At 43.2% G+C, this 16,263-nt stretch overlaps 1 protein-coding gene across 1 annotated transcript in view; it reads right to left on the reverse strand.

Moving 5' to 3' along the window:
* The window catches only part of LOC104074657 (histone-lysine N-methyltransferase 2A-like), a 34,080-nt gene that overhangs the window by 16,082 nt on the left and 1,735 nt on the right, over positions 1 to 16,263 (reverse strand). Inside the window, 17 exon segments of the mRNA XM_009574846.1 lie at positions 54 to 247; positions 765 to 838; positions 1,080 to 1,190; positions 1,952 to 2,125; positions 2,699 to 2,883; positions 3,227 to 3,340; positions 4,145 to 4,265; positions 5,078 to 5,173; positions 5,454 to 5,600; positions 6,817 to 6,930; positions 7,791 to 7,919; positions 8,569 to 8,642; positions 9,262 to 9,633; positions 10,471 to 10,535; positions 11,836 to 12,070; positions 12,491 to 12,668; positions 13,985 to 16,263. The exon segment at positions 13,985 to 16,263 is cut by the window's right edge and continues 16 nt beyond it. Of these exon segments, the coding sequence (XP_009573141.1) occupies positions 54 to 247; positions 765 to 838; positions 1,080 to 1,190; positions 1,952 to 2,125; positions 2,699 to 2,883; positions 3,227 to 3,340; positions 4,145 to 4,265; positions 5,078 to 5,173; positions 5,454 to 5,600; positions 6,817 to 6,930; positions 7,791 to 7,919; positions 8,569 to 8,642; positions 9,262 to 9,633; positions 10,471 to 10,535; positions 11,836 to 12,070; positions 12,491 to 12,668; positions 13,985 to 16,263 (4,662 nt within the window).

Consider the following 16,263-nt stretch of genomic DNA (forward strand, 5'->3'; position numbering starts at 1 on the left):
GGAAAGAAGCGCTCTAGGTTTGGGACCAGTAGCGCTGCAGTCTGCTTTCTTACTAGAGATAGGTGGTGTCGGAGGATGTAGAGGAGTTGGTGAATCTGGCTCTCCAGGCCCTTTGGGTTTTGGAGCTGGAATGATTTTCTTCATCAGAGGGGGTTGTTCAGTGCGGTTGTTCTCTTCACGCTCCTGCCACTGAGCATAATTATGGTCAAGCGAAGGGGGCAGCACTGCATTCGGCAACATACCACTGCTGAAATGCAACAAGGAGTCAGCTGTCAGACCTGACTACACCAGAGGACCTTGTGCCCTGTCTACCAGCATTACTGACATTCAATATACAATAACAACTAATTTAATTACTTACAGTCCACACATGCTCTCAAGAAAGGCTACGACCGGTCACTTACATTTCAAGGTTTGTGATGTGGCTGTCTGTTTCTTTTGAGGGTAACAGATGCAGAAGGAGGGCCACACCAAAAGGGGGTGAGGAGGAGGAGGGGGAAGGAAGGACAGGACTGACAAGCCAACACACAATATACCTAGTTCTAAATAATGTTTTTGGTTACTCTGCTTTAGAACAAGGAAGCGTATACAAAACCTGGGAATGGGATTACTGTTTAACTTCTTTAAAAAAAAAAAAAAAAAAAAAGGAAAAGAAAAAAGAAAAACGGAAAACCCAACCCCACAAACAGGCTCTCTTGATACTTTTTGCTTGGACAGCTGGCAAACTGCAGGGTGTCGCAGTCGGACACAGAACAATTACTTACTTGCTTGTTACTTTATTTGGCTCCCAAAATCTGGACTTTTTTACACTGAACCATGGAAAAACACGCTCCATTTGCTGAAGGAAAACAATACTCCATTAGAAATGTTATACAACATACCCCAAAATTAAAAGACATTCAGCCAAGATCTACTGTAAATGCACAACTAGTAAGATTTCATTAACATCAACAAGTCTGACAATGTATTATTTTATTCCTGGAAATACCCAAGCAATGGTAAGCGTGACGGACCCTTCGGATTCCAACAGCAGTGGTATGATACCCAGCAAATTTCAAAGTAACTGTAGTCCAGCTCACCCGAATAAAGAAGGACTTGACCATACTGTTGGCTTTCTTAACTTCCGGCTGCCCTCCATCAGAATTAATGGCTGCTTGAATTATCTTCACGATATCATCACTAAAATCCAACTATAAGAAAGCCACAAAATTTCACATTAACAGGATTGTCTCTTGTACAGCTACACCATCCACTACTTTTTTAAGGCATCACACGAGCATCCAGATGACTAGAGGAGTGAACCAAAACATTGACTTAAAAGCAGAAAAAGAATTTGGCCATAAAGAAACAAGCAGCCCTGTGCATTTGCAAACTGGCTGGCAGAACTGCTACACCCATAACTGTTCACTTCTTCCTTCTACCAGGAGTTGACTGCTGACCGATTTTAAATCGGTTAAGCGAGCTACCTCACAAGGATTTGGCCAAAACCTGGCAAGAGCACGTTTGCCTAGCACTTTGCAATATACAGTCTTCCTCAAGATTACAGGCTCTGTAGGGAAAAAAGAGGAAAAGGCTGCTCCCTACAAAGAAGAGATCATCCCTCCACACATGAATTGTTAGTTACCAGATAACTGACTACCATCAATGTTATTTGGCTAGGCCTTCAGCTAGAATTTGCACATGAAAGGTGACCTGTCCTGTTTCCGACAACATAAACAGCTGACTAAGAGCAAAAGGGATTTAACCAAGTATCACTGCTGGTTAAAGAGAGCCCTACAAGAGTGTAAATTACATGTGTTTGAGCCAACGTTAACACGAGTGCCAGCCAGAATTATTTTTAGCAGCACGTTAACCTGTTTCCTTGTTCGTAAAGAAAAGGCTTAAGCATGCTCAGTCATAAAGCAATTCACAGGATCTATTATTAGAGTGGAACACTAAAACTTTGACATACCACAGAAGTGTAACATCCTTGATCCATTTTTCTTTTCACTCCTTCCAGATCCAGAGGTTGCTGCTCCTCCTGTTTACTGACTTCTGTAAGGACAGGAGGATCGGGACCTTCAGGAGAGCTTCTGGATGGGATACTCTCTTCCGTCTCGGGATTTAAATCAGGCGGTTTTGCTGCCTGTTAACATCAGCAACCAGACAGAGGGACATTGGCTATTGAAGCGTGGCTGCTACTCATGACATATTCCCATGCACATTTATTGGCCCAGAGATTCTCGCTAACATGAAAGAGAGGAGACAAGTTCTGAATTCCTGTCCAAAACGTAGGGACAAAAATGAAAAGATCTTAACCAGCTTTCTGCTGATGATCTGTGAAGCACAGAGCAGAGCAGAGTGATCAGCTGTAAGGATCAAACTCATTTTTCAGAAGTCTTATTTCCGAGTATGTATTTCAAGACTAAGATCCTGTTCTTCTGTCAAAAAGACACCATCACAGAGCTAAATACTCCCATTCCTTGAAGAACTTTACCCTATTTTTTTCTTTTAGCCTCACTAGTCGTATCATAGATACCCACTTCTTTGTTTCCATAGGAATGAACAAAAGAAAGAAAACAAGAACCACAGTACATGTTGTTCTAAGTACGATAAAGACACTTTTGCAGTATGATGCACAGCAATACCAGAATTCAGTTGAATGCCAGGCAACACTTCAAGCCAGAATATATTAATGGGACGCGAGGCTCCAGCTTACCTGTCGATACCGCAGCAAGTGGCTAGTAGTTCTAGAATTCAACAGGGCTGTTAAAACCTGCTTTAAGGAAACCTGCAGCTCCTTTTCCAGTGCCAGACGCCACTCTGCAGGATGCTGCTCCGTACAATTAATGCAGGTGTATGCTACACTCTCAGGCAAGTTAGAGAGTATCTCATACATTTCATCTGGAGACAAAAAAAATAAAATAACAATCTGAACTACTTTACTGAAGGATGGATATAGGGAAAAAACTCTGCATTTACTGTCTAACTGAAACACTTTGCGCGTAACAAAAGCATCTTGTGCAACTAACAGCGATACTGCATTTGAGGCAAGTGCTATGCTTTCAGGATGTCATTGATATCAGTACTGGTTTACCTGTAGCCATTCTACAGGTATTTTTCAGGTAGGTCACAACAGGTGAGGGTGTTAACGTAACACTCTAGTAGAAAGGTCCAAAACAGGATTGCTTTAGTCTACTAGCTGCCCCGTGTTCTTAAGTACTGAGGAGATAAGGATTTGCCTTACCAGAAAGGTTTTCACATTTGGAGTGGACCCAGCGGTCGCATTTCCCGCACTGCATCATCTTGCTCTCATAGTCGTCATCATCATAGCATTTGTCACAGAGAGGACAAAAATTTCCTGCAAACAAGATGTGATTTTTATCAGAAGTTCAGCTGCCACACACACCTTATAGGCTAGGTGGTTACTTACTAGTGTGCTAAGAAAGCAGCTCTCTGAAAACCCCCACCAGTAAGCTGCCAATACAGTTACATCTACTTTTACAACACTGCAAACAATGGCCACAAAAATTACCTGCTTGGAAGACCACTGACTACTCTAGAATGCCGTTACTGGGTACCCATTTTTTGCAGGTGGTGAGACTAACAAAATACTATATGCAATTAGCTTTACAGAGTAAAATGAAAAGACAAAGATGACATACAAGCAAGAAATTAGGTGGAACAATCAAGGTTTTCTATCCTGAGATTTTTCTCCCCAGAGTGCCCCTCCTACATTCAAAGGCGTCATGTACAGTAATTAACACAAGAAGGAACAACCACTTTATAGTAGGAACTTTGTTGCTTTTAAGTCAGGAGTCCTTTAAAATGTCTTTTTCTCAACTGCTACTTGAAACCCTGGGCCAATAGGTGTGTAATAATTGCTTTATATATGGCATAGTGTTTAAATTCTGGAAACCTCAAACTCTTACAATAAAGCAGAGGTGACTTTTGTCAGCCACTGTAAAATCTAAGAACCTGGCTTTCCTACAGAAACTATTACACGTGCTTTCATGCTTGACCCGAACACCAGCCTTCATCCTGTTTGTACCATGACAAGCTCACCCGCCCTCCAGGCCCTCTGTTCACTCTACGTTGATGCTGTCTAATTCAAAACTGAGCACCTGAAGAGGCTCCTGCTGTAAAGAATTACAACTTTATGTACCTTTAGCAAAGAGCTTGGCACAATCATGACACAGCGAGAAGTCATGAGACCACTGCGCATCCCACCCTTTGCCTGGTGTTGTTGATCCACAGCTCTTGCAGCGAACACATTTGGTACATATCTGGAAAAGGAATGTGTTTGGCAAGAGTTATTTGCTTTTATCCAGTGGTTTCTGTGCTTTAGCCCTAACGATACATTTCATGGTTTTTATTATTTAGTCAGTGCAGAGACCTTATACAACAGAATAAGGAGTTTCAAATACCAAAACTTTCACTAAAAAGAAAAGACCTCCCTTCCCATTATGGTAAGATGTTGATAATGCAAGAAGAAAAAAAAAAAGAAAATAAATCACAGTATAGGTTTTCTGTCCTTCGTATGTGCACTGAAGAAAATATCACCTTTCCCTTCACATAAAACAGCGTATGTAGTTTAGGCATTTCTTCTGACCTAAAATATGAAGTCTTATTTTAACAGTTTTCCAACTCGGAGGATATCGTAGTAGAAAACACCTAAAAACTACTAGTGCCAGATACACTATAGGCAAAGCTTTCGCACTTGTTTAGAACAAAAACTCGAAAGACACAAAATAGTGCATTAATCCAAATTGTCTCTCAATACCAGTATCAACTGGTAAGTTTATTAACCAGGTAAATGCTTACATTCTAAAGAGCTTCTTCCACGTTCCGGGACTATGATCAGAAGAATTACTACAACTAAAAAAAGTGTAATCTCTTTAAAAATCCTGCTTGTTCAGAACCTTATCAACAACCCGCCTCATTATCTATTTCCAAATGTACCTTCCAAAGCAACAGGCACCCTGCCTTAAAAGCTAAGCGATTGCATCACAGCAAGTAATCTGCAGAGCTCTGGCCCGTATAGTGTTATGATCAGTCAACAGGTGAATCACCCAAAAAAGAAAACAAAATCCCTCACCCAAACTTTCTTTTTCTTGGTGGGTTTTGTTGGGTAGTTTGGGCCCAGGCACTCAGGGTGATAGCTGTTTCGGCACTTGTTACACTCCAGCAACTGCTACAAGAATAAGGGGAAAAAACATTGGAACAGAGACCCTTCAAAGGGATGCAAAATCCTGGACATTTGCGTTTTATGTTGGATACGCCATTCAGGGCAAGAGTAAGAAGTTGCAACGAAGCAACTCGAGAGGCATTCTCCCCAGCGCACAGCGGCGCTCGCGCAGAGACTGCACTTCCCTGCTCCCCGGCACGCGCTTGCTAGCTGGTCTCCGGAGCGAGAGGAGCTCTGGGAGCAGCGTGGGGGGTGCCCGCCGGGGCTCCCGGCGGTTTGGGGGTACCTTGGTGGCCTGGTGCTGTCTCCCACACACGTGGCAGAACTTGCAGCGACGGCAGCACCAGTTTTCCAGCTGGTCCTCCAGGGGCCGCTCGCTCTCCTCTAAGCAGAACTTGTGGAAAGGCTCACAACAGACCTGACAATACACAAACTGCAAGGGGGGAGAGGGAGGTTTTAGCAAGTCAGAAGCGGCTCTGAATTCCCAAACAAGCCCCCTCGCACTCCGAACTACTTTGCATTCTGCTTTACAACTGACAGAACAAGGATATCTACTGGCATATTTTAGGAGGGAAACTGTGCGCGTACTTCAGATAATTCAAATACATGCTTGTCTACCCAGGCTAGGCATTTAGCAGCAAAGGGGAGCCTGGTACCTGTTATCTAAGTGTTCTGAGTACTGGCAAAGGCCTATAGGGCTCTTCAGGATCTCCCTCCCTCGCTGTAACATGAGCCAACTGCACCAAGAGAAAAGCTTAGTGCAGAAGGAAGGGATATGTGGAGCCAAGAGAGACATTCCTCCCTCCATTCAGCTTAGGTGGCCCACGTGAAAGCTCTTCTAATTTCTATGTATGCCCTACAAGGCTGGTCATACTGGAAAAAGAATCGTCCTTAGGGCATGAACACTGCAGGCTTACAAGGGGACAGAAGAATCTTACAGGGGACAGAAGAATCGTTTGTTCCCTTGAGCACCTGACTGAGAAGGGGATGGCTCCATGCCCCACTGAACCTTCACGGTCCTCAAGAGCACTGACGTCCACATACAGAACTTAACCCCCTTTTCCCCAAATATTGTTCACTCATCATAACCAAGCCTTTTCTAGAGTGCTAGCCTCACCTTCCCAGGGCAGCTGGTCTGAAGATGTTGAGAAGGCACCTATCTATACCTGGAAATGCATTTAACACATCTTAAGCCCAAATCCAGCTCTTTATACAGCACCAGAATCTTTCCAGTCACGTTTCAGTAATGGTTTGCAGCTCTCGGCAGATACAGACATACCTGGGAAAGTCAACACTGCCTAAAGCCCTTTAACATTATTGGGCAGCTTTTCTTATTTCAAGTTAAAAGAAAGCAAAGCCCCTGCTTTACACAAGATGTGGGATTCCAAATTAAGAGGAGATGCAAGTGCTCTCAAATATGCTATTCTTTGTCTAATACAGTTCACCTGCAAAGGAAGCACCGCAGAAGTTTCCAAACTGATTTTAAATACCTTGCATTTTAGTATCTTGGGACAAAGTTTAGCAAGGACAGATTTACAGGTATTACTTTAATTTCTCTGGGATTAAGGTCATGATATCATTTATTTATTTATTTTTCTAACAGCGTGGCGCTGTAACTAAGTCATCAACAGCAGAACACAATGCTTTACCTCCACATGTCCACTGCTGGCACAGAGAAAACAGACCACCCTGGGAGTAATAGGTACCGAGGTGACGATGCCTAACCCACCCATCTCCCAAACATTCTCCACTTCACAGTCCTCCTGAAAGTACAAAAGGATACATCACCATGCAGAATAAGGCAATACAACATCAGTACAAAGTGCTCACATTGATTGCTGCTTTATACATTCTGTGCCTGTGATTAAGTGGTCTCAAACTGAAATAATTTCAACTTCTACCTTGGTCTACTTTATAGTGCATATTGGAATAGTCACATCTCAGCGCTGTTCTTGCCAAGAGAGCTCAATAAGACACTAGCCTTCCTTCTACAGAAAGCAAGCCTGAGGAACAAGACAAAGTTTTTCACGATTGCACAATTATTACTGAAAGTGAAATTTCAGAAGAATTATACTTTATTAAAACTCCATATTTGTATAAAACACTTATGAGATCTCACTATAATCTCCAGTATCAACACTTATAGATGGACTGAAAAATTATTAGGAAAATATTAATTTTTATTATTTCAACACTGTTGTTCAAAAAAGTACATGATTTATCAGTTTAAAACCCCAGATATACCCAAAATGTTGTGAATTACAAGTTACTAACATTTTCCCCCAAATCTTGTTGGCTCAAGTTGTGGTAAGGTTTTATAGTTCCATCTTAATGGAATAATTCTTCATAAACCTCAAATTCTTGCTCATCCTCACACATTGACAGTTAAGGTTTTAAAGCTTTAAGTGTCTCTTCATCCAGTACTCTAATTATAAGAAAAAAAAGGCATAACAAGCTTCTAAAAATCAACCGAGTGACTTGTCATGAAGGCTCCTATTTGCAGTTCTCTCTGAACAGTACCAGACACACAACTTAGAAGTCACTGCCAGCACTCTTGAGGGACTCTAATTCCAGTGTTTAGAGCCAGGTAACATTGAAATACTTAAAACATTTTGTCCTCTACCTTGAAATCCACTCGGATTCTGTGGACTCCATCTGTAGGTGGCTTTTGCTTGGAACTGCTTCCGTTAGTCAGAGTGCTGAGCAAATTCAGTGTGCTGCTTTCTGGCTTGCTTATAGGAGGGGGCTTTTCCTAGTCAAGCAAAGGAGCCTGCATTAATCCCAACCCCAAACGTTAAAACTTAACCAGTAATTATATTAAACGCCGGAGATAATTCACAGACAAACCCCCCAAACCATCACAGAATTAACGAATGTGTAAAAGTTGCAAGAAAGTAACTATTCTGCAAACCCCTTCTTAAGAGCATTCCACACACAATTACATTTCTAATTCAATTTGGTGCATTTTCCTCTAACATCATGTTGTTCTCTCTCATCAGAGCGCTGGTTGTTATTTTGCTGCAGTGGGGCAACTCTGGGTGTAATTAGTCCCTATGCACTTCTCTCTCAGATTTAAATAAGACAATTCTTTTTTTGTTTTTCTGTTTGTTTGTTTGTGGCTTGTTTTTTTTTTTTTTCGTAATGGAGTTGTTTCTGAGACGACGGTAGTTCTATTTTTTATGGAAAAACTAGCCTCCAACCCACAATGTACAAGTCTTAGAGAACAAGTTAACATCTAAACCAAATCTTAGGCATATGCCAGGTACTTTGGTATCCACATACCGCCACAAGGAAAAGTACAAAAAAAAATAAAGGGTTAAGTAATACAGTTCTACTTTCTAGACAGACAGAAGTTCCAGGTTCTTGAAATTTACTGACTGTGTACAAAAAACTGTATTCACCTTTTCTTTTGGTTTCTGTTTCACAGGGAAAGTTGGACGGGGAGCAATTTTTTTCTGTTTGCTTTGTTCTGTGCCTAGGAAGGGGGGAAAAATTATGAGTATTTCAAGTAACTAACAGCCACCTGTAGAGGAAAAAAGGGAAAAAAATCAGCTGGGTAACGTGTGATGAATTTTAGACCAGAATTTTTCCACCCTCTTCTGCTACTGCACCTCACCAACTACAACTTGAGCAGTCTTCTCAAGGCATGACCCGGAGAGTTTGCTCTGCTAAAAATCTGAAGCATTCTGGGTGCAAAGCCACAGAAGTCCCGGAGCTGCCTTGTTGGTCACTGTTCATGCTGTTCTGTACTATGTGCAACAACGGACTACGTTTTTGTAGTAAAAAGATTACATTCTTCCTGTTTCACATTCAGACTGTGAACAGTCAACAGACTTAACAGTATTGAAAATATACTTCAAGACTGCCAAGACCACGTGACTAAACATCACAATAAGGATGGCCATCTTTCTCCCTGCCCCAACGTACACTGTAGTTCAATAAAAAGGAAGCCAGTTCTAAGAAAAAATTCCAAAATAATCTGCAGTAATTTCACCAGATCATACAGCATTTATCAGTTTTAAAATCCAACGGCTTTTAGCGGTATTGTTACTTAACATGACTCAAACAGATTGAGGATAAACAGTCCCATTTACCTATTTCTGGCTGGGGAGTCTGCTTTTTCTTAGGCTCAGAAGTGGTAAGTTTAGGTGCTTCTTTTTTCAAAGGTCCTGAGCTCGGTGGCTGAGAAGGAGGGAGCTGTACTGGCTGGGATGCCTGCTTGCCAGTCTTCCTGGTACCCGATGCAGGGACCTGTTTGGGCTCCGACACTGGAACGGAGGAATTCCCATCCTCATGCTTTTCCTCAACGGGCTTACGGGCAGGTTCGCTGCTCTTCTTTACGGCATTGTCTTCTCTCGATACGATAGTCTGAGGAGTTTGTTTCTGTCCAGAGTCCAACTGGTTCTTTCCAGAATGGCTTTCTTTCTTTTCGTTTGTCTTCGCTTTCTTCTCTTTCTTTTTTGCAGCTAGGAAGAAGAAGCATCAATAAAGCAACACAGATAAAATGGTGTGACTTCAAATGATTTGCTGCTTTTTTAAAATAAGGAAACAGACCCTTCGATATCAGTCAGAATTTTGTCATTCTGTTGTACAAAAGAAAAAACGGTACTCAAAAAAATTAAGCATTTTGTTGGTAAAATTAATGCACTTGGCTTATGTTGCAATCTGTGTTCTAATACCTTGGGCCTCTATTCTGACAGAGCAGTAACCAAAACCCTTCTGTAGTAAAGCAGATTCAGAGCTTAACTGCGCAAAGGAGAAAGCAGACTTTGTACGGTGAAGTTCAGGGAGTTCCAGGCAGCCGCCTGACCGCTGTCACACCAACACGCAGACCTCCACACTAACACTGGACCTCCAGAGGTCCAGTACCAAGAATGCGGGTATTTAACAGAACACATATGATGGCTCACTTAAGCCTTATGTCAGAGACAAGGAGGCTCCAAGAGACTCATCAGGCCCCGTGTCACTCAGGAGCAGGCAAACCTCTGAGAAATGCTTCACCTGAAGGGTAGAGGGGAGACTGACCAGCCACCAGCAGCAGCTCCCTACAAAAGGAAGGAAAAACTACAAGTCCAGTGCTGAAAGAGACAGCCACTGTTACGGAGTACAGATGCTGCCTGTACTCGCATCTCTCCTGCAACTTTTACCTGACATCACCAGAACAGGCAGGCTCCCTGTTAACATTTGGTTGCAGACTAACCTTTTATAAGCTCAGTGTAGCCACAATGACAGCACAAAGAGCAAAATTTAAGAGATGAAGATTTCTCTCTTGTGCTACGCTCGAGCCAAGCCTTTTAGCCTACCTTTAGCTTGCTTCTGGAGATACGCTTTCGAAGGCATCCACTGTAGATTCTGGCATTTCCTCATTCTACAAAGAAAGAACATGTCGTGAAATCAGAAGAAAAATGCAGACATTAAGAAGGCAGTTTGTAAATATTCAACATGAAAAACTGAAAAAAACCCATTATCAATACACCCACTACCTTTTTCCAAGCAATCTTCCTCCCCCCCACCCCAAGACATCTAAAAGAAACTTCTTATTTCCCTCTGTATTTTCCTTTTGGTTTTCCACACTCTCAACACAATTTTGAGGTTAATAAAACCGCTTACATAACAACATTGCTTCACTGGTAAATCCCGCATCAATTCAATTTCTTAAATTTGAGAAGTATCAGAATACTTCCAAGAGCTCTAAGAAACCACACCGAACTCTCTCAACTGTAGGTTTCATGTAATCCAAACTGAGGCCATTTCAGACAAAAATAGTTACTCCTGGAGTGGAATCGGATTAGGTGACCAGGCCTTTTTGTAAGCATTCAACTTTATTTTGTCTTTTTCTTATGTCTAGCATATGATGTCTTCTGTAAGTTGGGCTAGGCTTTGTTTCTGCCTTCATCCCTGTAGCAGGGCCCATGGTTTTGAAACCTAGCCCGAGGCCCGGGCAAAGCTGCTAAGAGTGAGACTACTTACAGATTGTAGTCTGCAGAGTGTTTTTACGCAGATGAGCACTACATAGCAATTCTCACAGCTATGCTTTATAAATAGCTTTCATACCACAACAATCTTTATTGGTGCCCCTTCAGTTGCTGCCTTTTCAGACAGATTATCTAGTCTGGTAAAATCAATTTAATGCGGCAATTAAAAAAGCAAAAGGTTCAGGCTAAGTGATACGTACAAAAAATGACAGGAAAAATCAAGGAAGAGTGGTATTTCTTAAGGACATCCAGAGATACCGTTGTTATATGAACTGTACATACACCAGATAATCATCATCTTGAAAACACAAGGTCTTCATAAATGCGATTTGGGAGAGTAAGAGAGAGAGATTTATGTATACATTGCCTTCCTTGCACAAACCCATACTGCCTAATGAAAGCCACTGGTCTCATACCAAAAGCTTTTCAATGCTACGCCAGTTTTGTCAAACTGGGGAGAATAAACCAGAAGTGAACTTCAGAAAAAGAGCTCGTAACAAGCACACCTCGAATCGGGATCTTGACTCTTAAATTAAACTGTTTACAATCCCCTGCTGTGATCCAGCCTCAGCCCAGGCCAAATTCACTCAAAGCCTGTGCTACAGGGTAAATCTGCTGTTCCCTGTCCCGGAGTGTGGGTGTGCTTATCCCACCCAGCGCAGGGATGAGACAATTTCTCAGACACACACTTACTTGCAGCACTGCTTCTTTATATTGCGCCCACCAAACTTGGGTTTGTCTAGACAGTTAGTACAGACACCACAGTCCTCTGGAACCTGACAGCCTGAACACTGCCCACAGCGCCTTGAGCGTCGGCCCTTCTTCACCGGAGGTTCTTGCTGTGCCTTGTTTCTGGTAACCGGCTTAATTGGCTTGATAGGTGGAGCAAGAGGTTCAGCCTCTTCTGAGCCAGCTATTGATGACTTATCTATCAAAAAACATTTCTAATGTGAATTCACAGATGTCAAAGAATGTTTCAGGAGCCTCTAATTTGCTAATGGAATTTATTCCATTAAACATAAGTTCACCTGCAGAGCCAGACAAGGGGTGCATGTGAGTGTGTGTGTATACACATGTATATACGTACACATACATGTATATACGTACATATACGTATGTGTATGTACACACACCCCTCAGCAGAACAAAAGTTTGGTGCAGAATGCATGTTTGTAACAATTACCAATGGTTAAAAGGATTAACCCTGTTTGAGTGGCATTGTAACGGAGAGCCCGGAGCTGTTTAACATACTTTCCCTTGTTAATCACTTGGAAGTCCTCATTTTAAGCAGTCAACAAAAGCTGACTTTGTAGGAATCCACAGATGAAAACTAAAAATCTTAACTCACCATCATTCCCCATGGAAGACAGTATCTTCTCCCGTTCTTCCCACGGTAAGGCACTCAGAGTGGGCATATCATCAGGGAACACTGCTCGCTTGCGGCCCAGTGCAACAGCTGCTCTCCTGCACACATGTTTTATTCGTGGTCCTCGGACTGAAGTTTCTGATGAATCGCTCTCTTGTCCCTAGATTTCAGAAGATGAGGACAGACAGTATTCCTAAGAAAGGTACCAAAATGAGGCTGGGAAACATGTAACGGAAACTTCTAAACAATCTAAAAAGAGTTAAATTATAGCTTAGCTTGCACTTTGTAAGAATCAGGATAAAAATAAAAAGACACTCAGCCTTCTAAGCCTTGGTTATCCAAGAGAGGATAAAATCAAAAGAACAAGAGGTTTTACTGATTTGGAATTACAAGGTAAGTTTCTGCCTGCTACTGGGAAGCAAACTCGCTCATGAAGCCATGTTATCAAGGCACTGAGATTGTAAAAATCAGAGTCAACTGGAATTAGACTAACATTCGGTGCTAATTGATCCAGCAGAAGCCAGAAGCAAATCAAGCTGTTTGATAGCGTTGTAGCTGCCAGCCTTTAAGATGAAGGGCTTGTGTTTACTGAGGTGCTAAAAGAAATGTGCAATTTTCCATGTTTTCATCATAGGATTCTAAAATATCTCCTACTAAAAGAACTCCCCCAAACAGGTAGTTGTGAGGGCCTGAGCTTCTTCTATACCAGGCCAGACATACAGAAGCACACACTTCTTCATTTCAGAGAGAAAAGTTTGAGAGTTATCTATTTAAAATATGCGCTAGCGATTTTCAACACTAGTGCCATTAAGAAAAGTAAAGGTTTAAATAAAAAGGAAGCATTCTCTGAAAGTGTATTTTACCTACCTTTCCGGTAGCTAAAGAGGACTGCAGAAAAGGGTAAGTTTGGGGTGGAGGAACGGGGAGAGGGAAAAGAGGAAAGCAGTAGGAAGCAGTCCCCCAATCAGATGCAAAATCCCAACAGACTTTACTTCTGCCCATAAGTGACAGATCATCATCGTGTAAAGTTAAAAAAAGAGAGAGACCAAAACCAACTTTATCTTCAGAAGCCAGCTTTATGCTCGAGAAGGGCCTACAAGAAACATCGAGGCCAAGAAAGACTTGCTGGAACCGGGCTTTTAAGAGTTAGTACTACTACTCTAGATGATCACTTTGCTTAGATTTATTCAGAGAAACCTAATAAGCAGCTACGACATACTGATCTTTAAAAATGCACGCAGCTCCCCCCTGAGCTGACTACTCAGCAGCTCCCTCTCCCCCTCAGCTTCTGCCCAGGGCTTCTCGTTTTTGGATCGTTTGCCATCTGTTGCACTAACAGCTGCTTAGCTCGGCACTTTACTTCTTTACGCTTAGGATACGAAAGCTACTTGTGACTTTCAGCGCAAGTTCAAAATAAGATGCATTCTAGCAAAAAAAACCCAAAAAACAAACAAACCACCTTGGAAAAAGGAATACCTGTGCTTTTGGCTGATCCGCTTGTTTGAGGGACTTGCTCTTCTCAATCTTGTACAGCTGGGCTTTTGCCTTTTTCAGAAGACTGGCCACCCTCTTGTCAGTCATTGGCAGTTTGTCTGCTTGAGCCAACATAGAGCTGATGGAGGAAGCGGAATGTTTAACATTGCTTGATGAAGGAGCAGAAAGACGCAGGGCTTTTTCCTTCTCCAAAGACGGCACAGCAGGGCTGAGGTCCAGATCCGATTTGTCTAACCCCCCTCTACCTTTCTTGGACGTTTTGGTTTTGATGGCTGCCGTATCTACCAGAGCAGCAGTGGAAACATCTGCCGCGGGATCTATTGCTGTAGACTTCTTCCGCCCGGCAGTTTTTTTGGCAGACGATGATGCTGCAACATCTTCGCTGACAACTTTTTCTTTGGGCATTTTACCTACAGGAAACAAAGCAGAGCTACTCTGAATTTCTGACCCTTTTCTCCTTTTCTCTTTCCTTGACTCCCGTTTGTTCTCCTTTTCTCTCTCTCTGTCTTTTTCTCTGCTCTTGTCCTTCTCCAGGCTTTTGTCAGCGTCTTTATCTTTGGAGAGTTCCTCTGCTGCCCTGTCCTTGTTTCTGCCTCTCTCTGTCTGGGGACTCGACGTGAACCAGGGGAAGAGAGGAGCAGGGCTACTAGATGAGAAAGGCTCTGCCGGAGTGCTAGTCTGCTTCCTCTGTCTCTGGCTTCTTTCTGCTGATTCCCCAGACTGCGTCAGGGAATGGGAAGGAAAAGTAAAAGTTGAATTTAAGGCACTAGTGGCAAGAGAACTAACAGAAATGCTAGTTAATGAGGAAGAGACAGACGACTGTGGGGTGAGAGTTGTCAGGTCAGAGGTACTAAGTCTTCCGCTTCTTGTCCTCATGGAGTGCGAAGGAGATCTGGGTTCTGATCGGATTGGGCTAAACACTCTCCTCTTCCGCTTCCGAGAAGAGACACCCGTTGCAGAGGTCCCTGTAGTGGTTCGACCAACTGATGGGGGCAGAGTTACAGATTCAAAGATCCTGGAGTGGGCCTCGCTTGGCGTGAATCTGGGCGCTCTCAGCAGAGGACTTCTCTTGTGCATATCAAACCTCGTTCCAGAGTGAAGAGAAAACAGACGTGCTGGAGCTGTAGCACCTGGCGTTGAGAAGCCGGATGCAAAGCCAACATCCTCCGGTGTCAGTGGTGGGGGTCTGAAGTTATCGAATATCGGTTTGCGAATAAGACCCTCTTTGGCATATTTTGCTGATGAGAAGTACTGTGGTTCTGACCTGGAATGCTTCAGGGAAGTCCACCTAAACGTCGGCTCTCGCAGAATCGACTTCCGTTTCTCTTGCATCGGCGCAGCAGAAGCAGGAAGAAAGGGCGAGGCTAACGGTATGGTAGGAGGCATAAGCCAAGGCGTATGGTCCGAGATGCTGGAAGCAGGCTGCAGTGGTGGGGGGGGAGTGAGCAAAGGGGGAGGAGGAGAGGAGGAGGACTGCTGCTGCGGCACGCTTGGTAAGGCTGACAGCTTTTTAGCAGTCCTTTGGCCAAAACTTCTTTCTGTTATCGAAAATCTTCTGTTTCTCCTATCGCCGTTATCGTTTTCAGGGGACTGAGAAACAGGCAGCGGTGTGTGAACTTCCGGAGTATTGCTTCGCTCTTCAGAAAGCGTCTGCATTTCCTCGGAAGCCTGGGAGTCCGTAGATGTATCCACGCTGGGGCTACTGGACCGCGAGGAGTCCGAAGACATCTGAGACGAATGCTGAGAAGCAGCGCTGGACTTTTCACTGGAGCCACAAGACGTAGCGCTGAACCTGCTGTTTGGTGTGGATTCTAGTCTGGATATTTTAATAGGAGGATCATAGTCTTCATCCTCAATAAACCGTTTGGGCGTTTTAATAATCCGTGAAGAGATAGCACTCACAACCGGCATGATGAACTGTCGGATATTTTTGAGCTGGGTTCTCCCCTTCCTGCCCTGCAGTTTAGCTGCTTCTTTCTCAATCTTTTTTTGCGCCCCCTTTTTAGCCCTCTGCAAGAGCTGCTTAGCAATTGCAGCATCCGTCCTTTTGGTGGAAGGTATAATCCTAACGGGCTTAATCCTGCGCGGACTCTGTCTGACAGCAGTCTTTTCTTCTTTTGTAAGAGGTGGCGTGCCATCCTTTTCTTTGCGTATCCTTTGGGGTTTCTCCAGCTGCGAGTTTATGACTAAGGTCGAGGAAGTCTTTAAACGTTCAGAGGACGGTGGCCTACCTCTCCTGCGCACAATCTGAACGCTCTTCC

Source organism: Fulmarus glacialis, unplaced genomic scaffold, assembly GCF_000690835.1.
Source record: "Fulmarus glacialis isolate BGI_N327 unplaced genomic scaffold, ASM69083v1 scaffold27903, whole genome shotgun sequence".
NCBI classification, from domain to species: Eukaryota; Metazoa; Chordata; class Aves; order Procellariiformes; family Procellariidae; genus Fulmarus; species Fulmarus glacialis.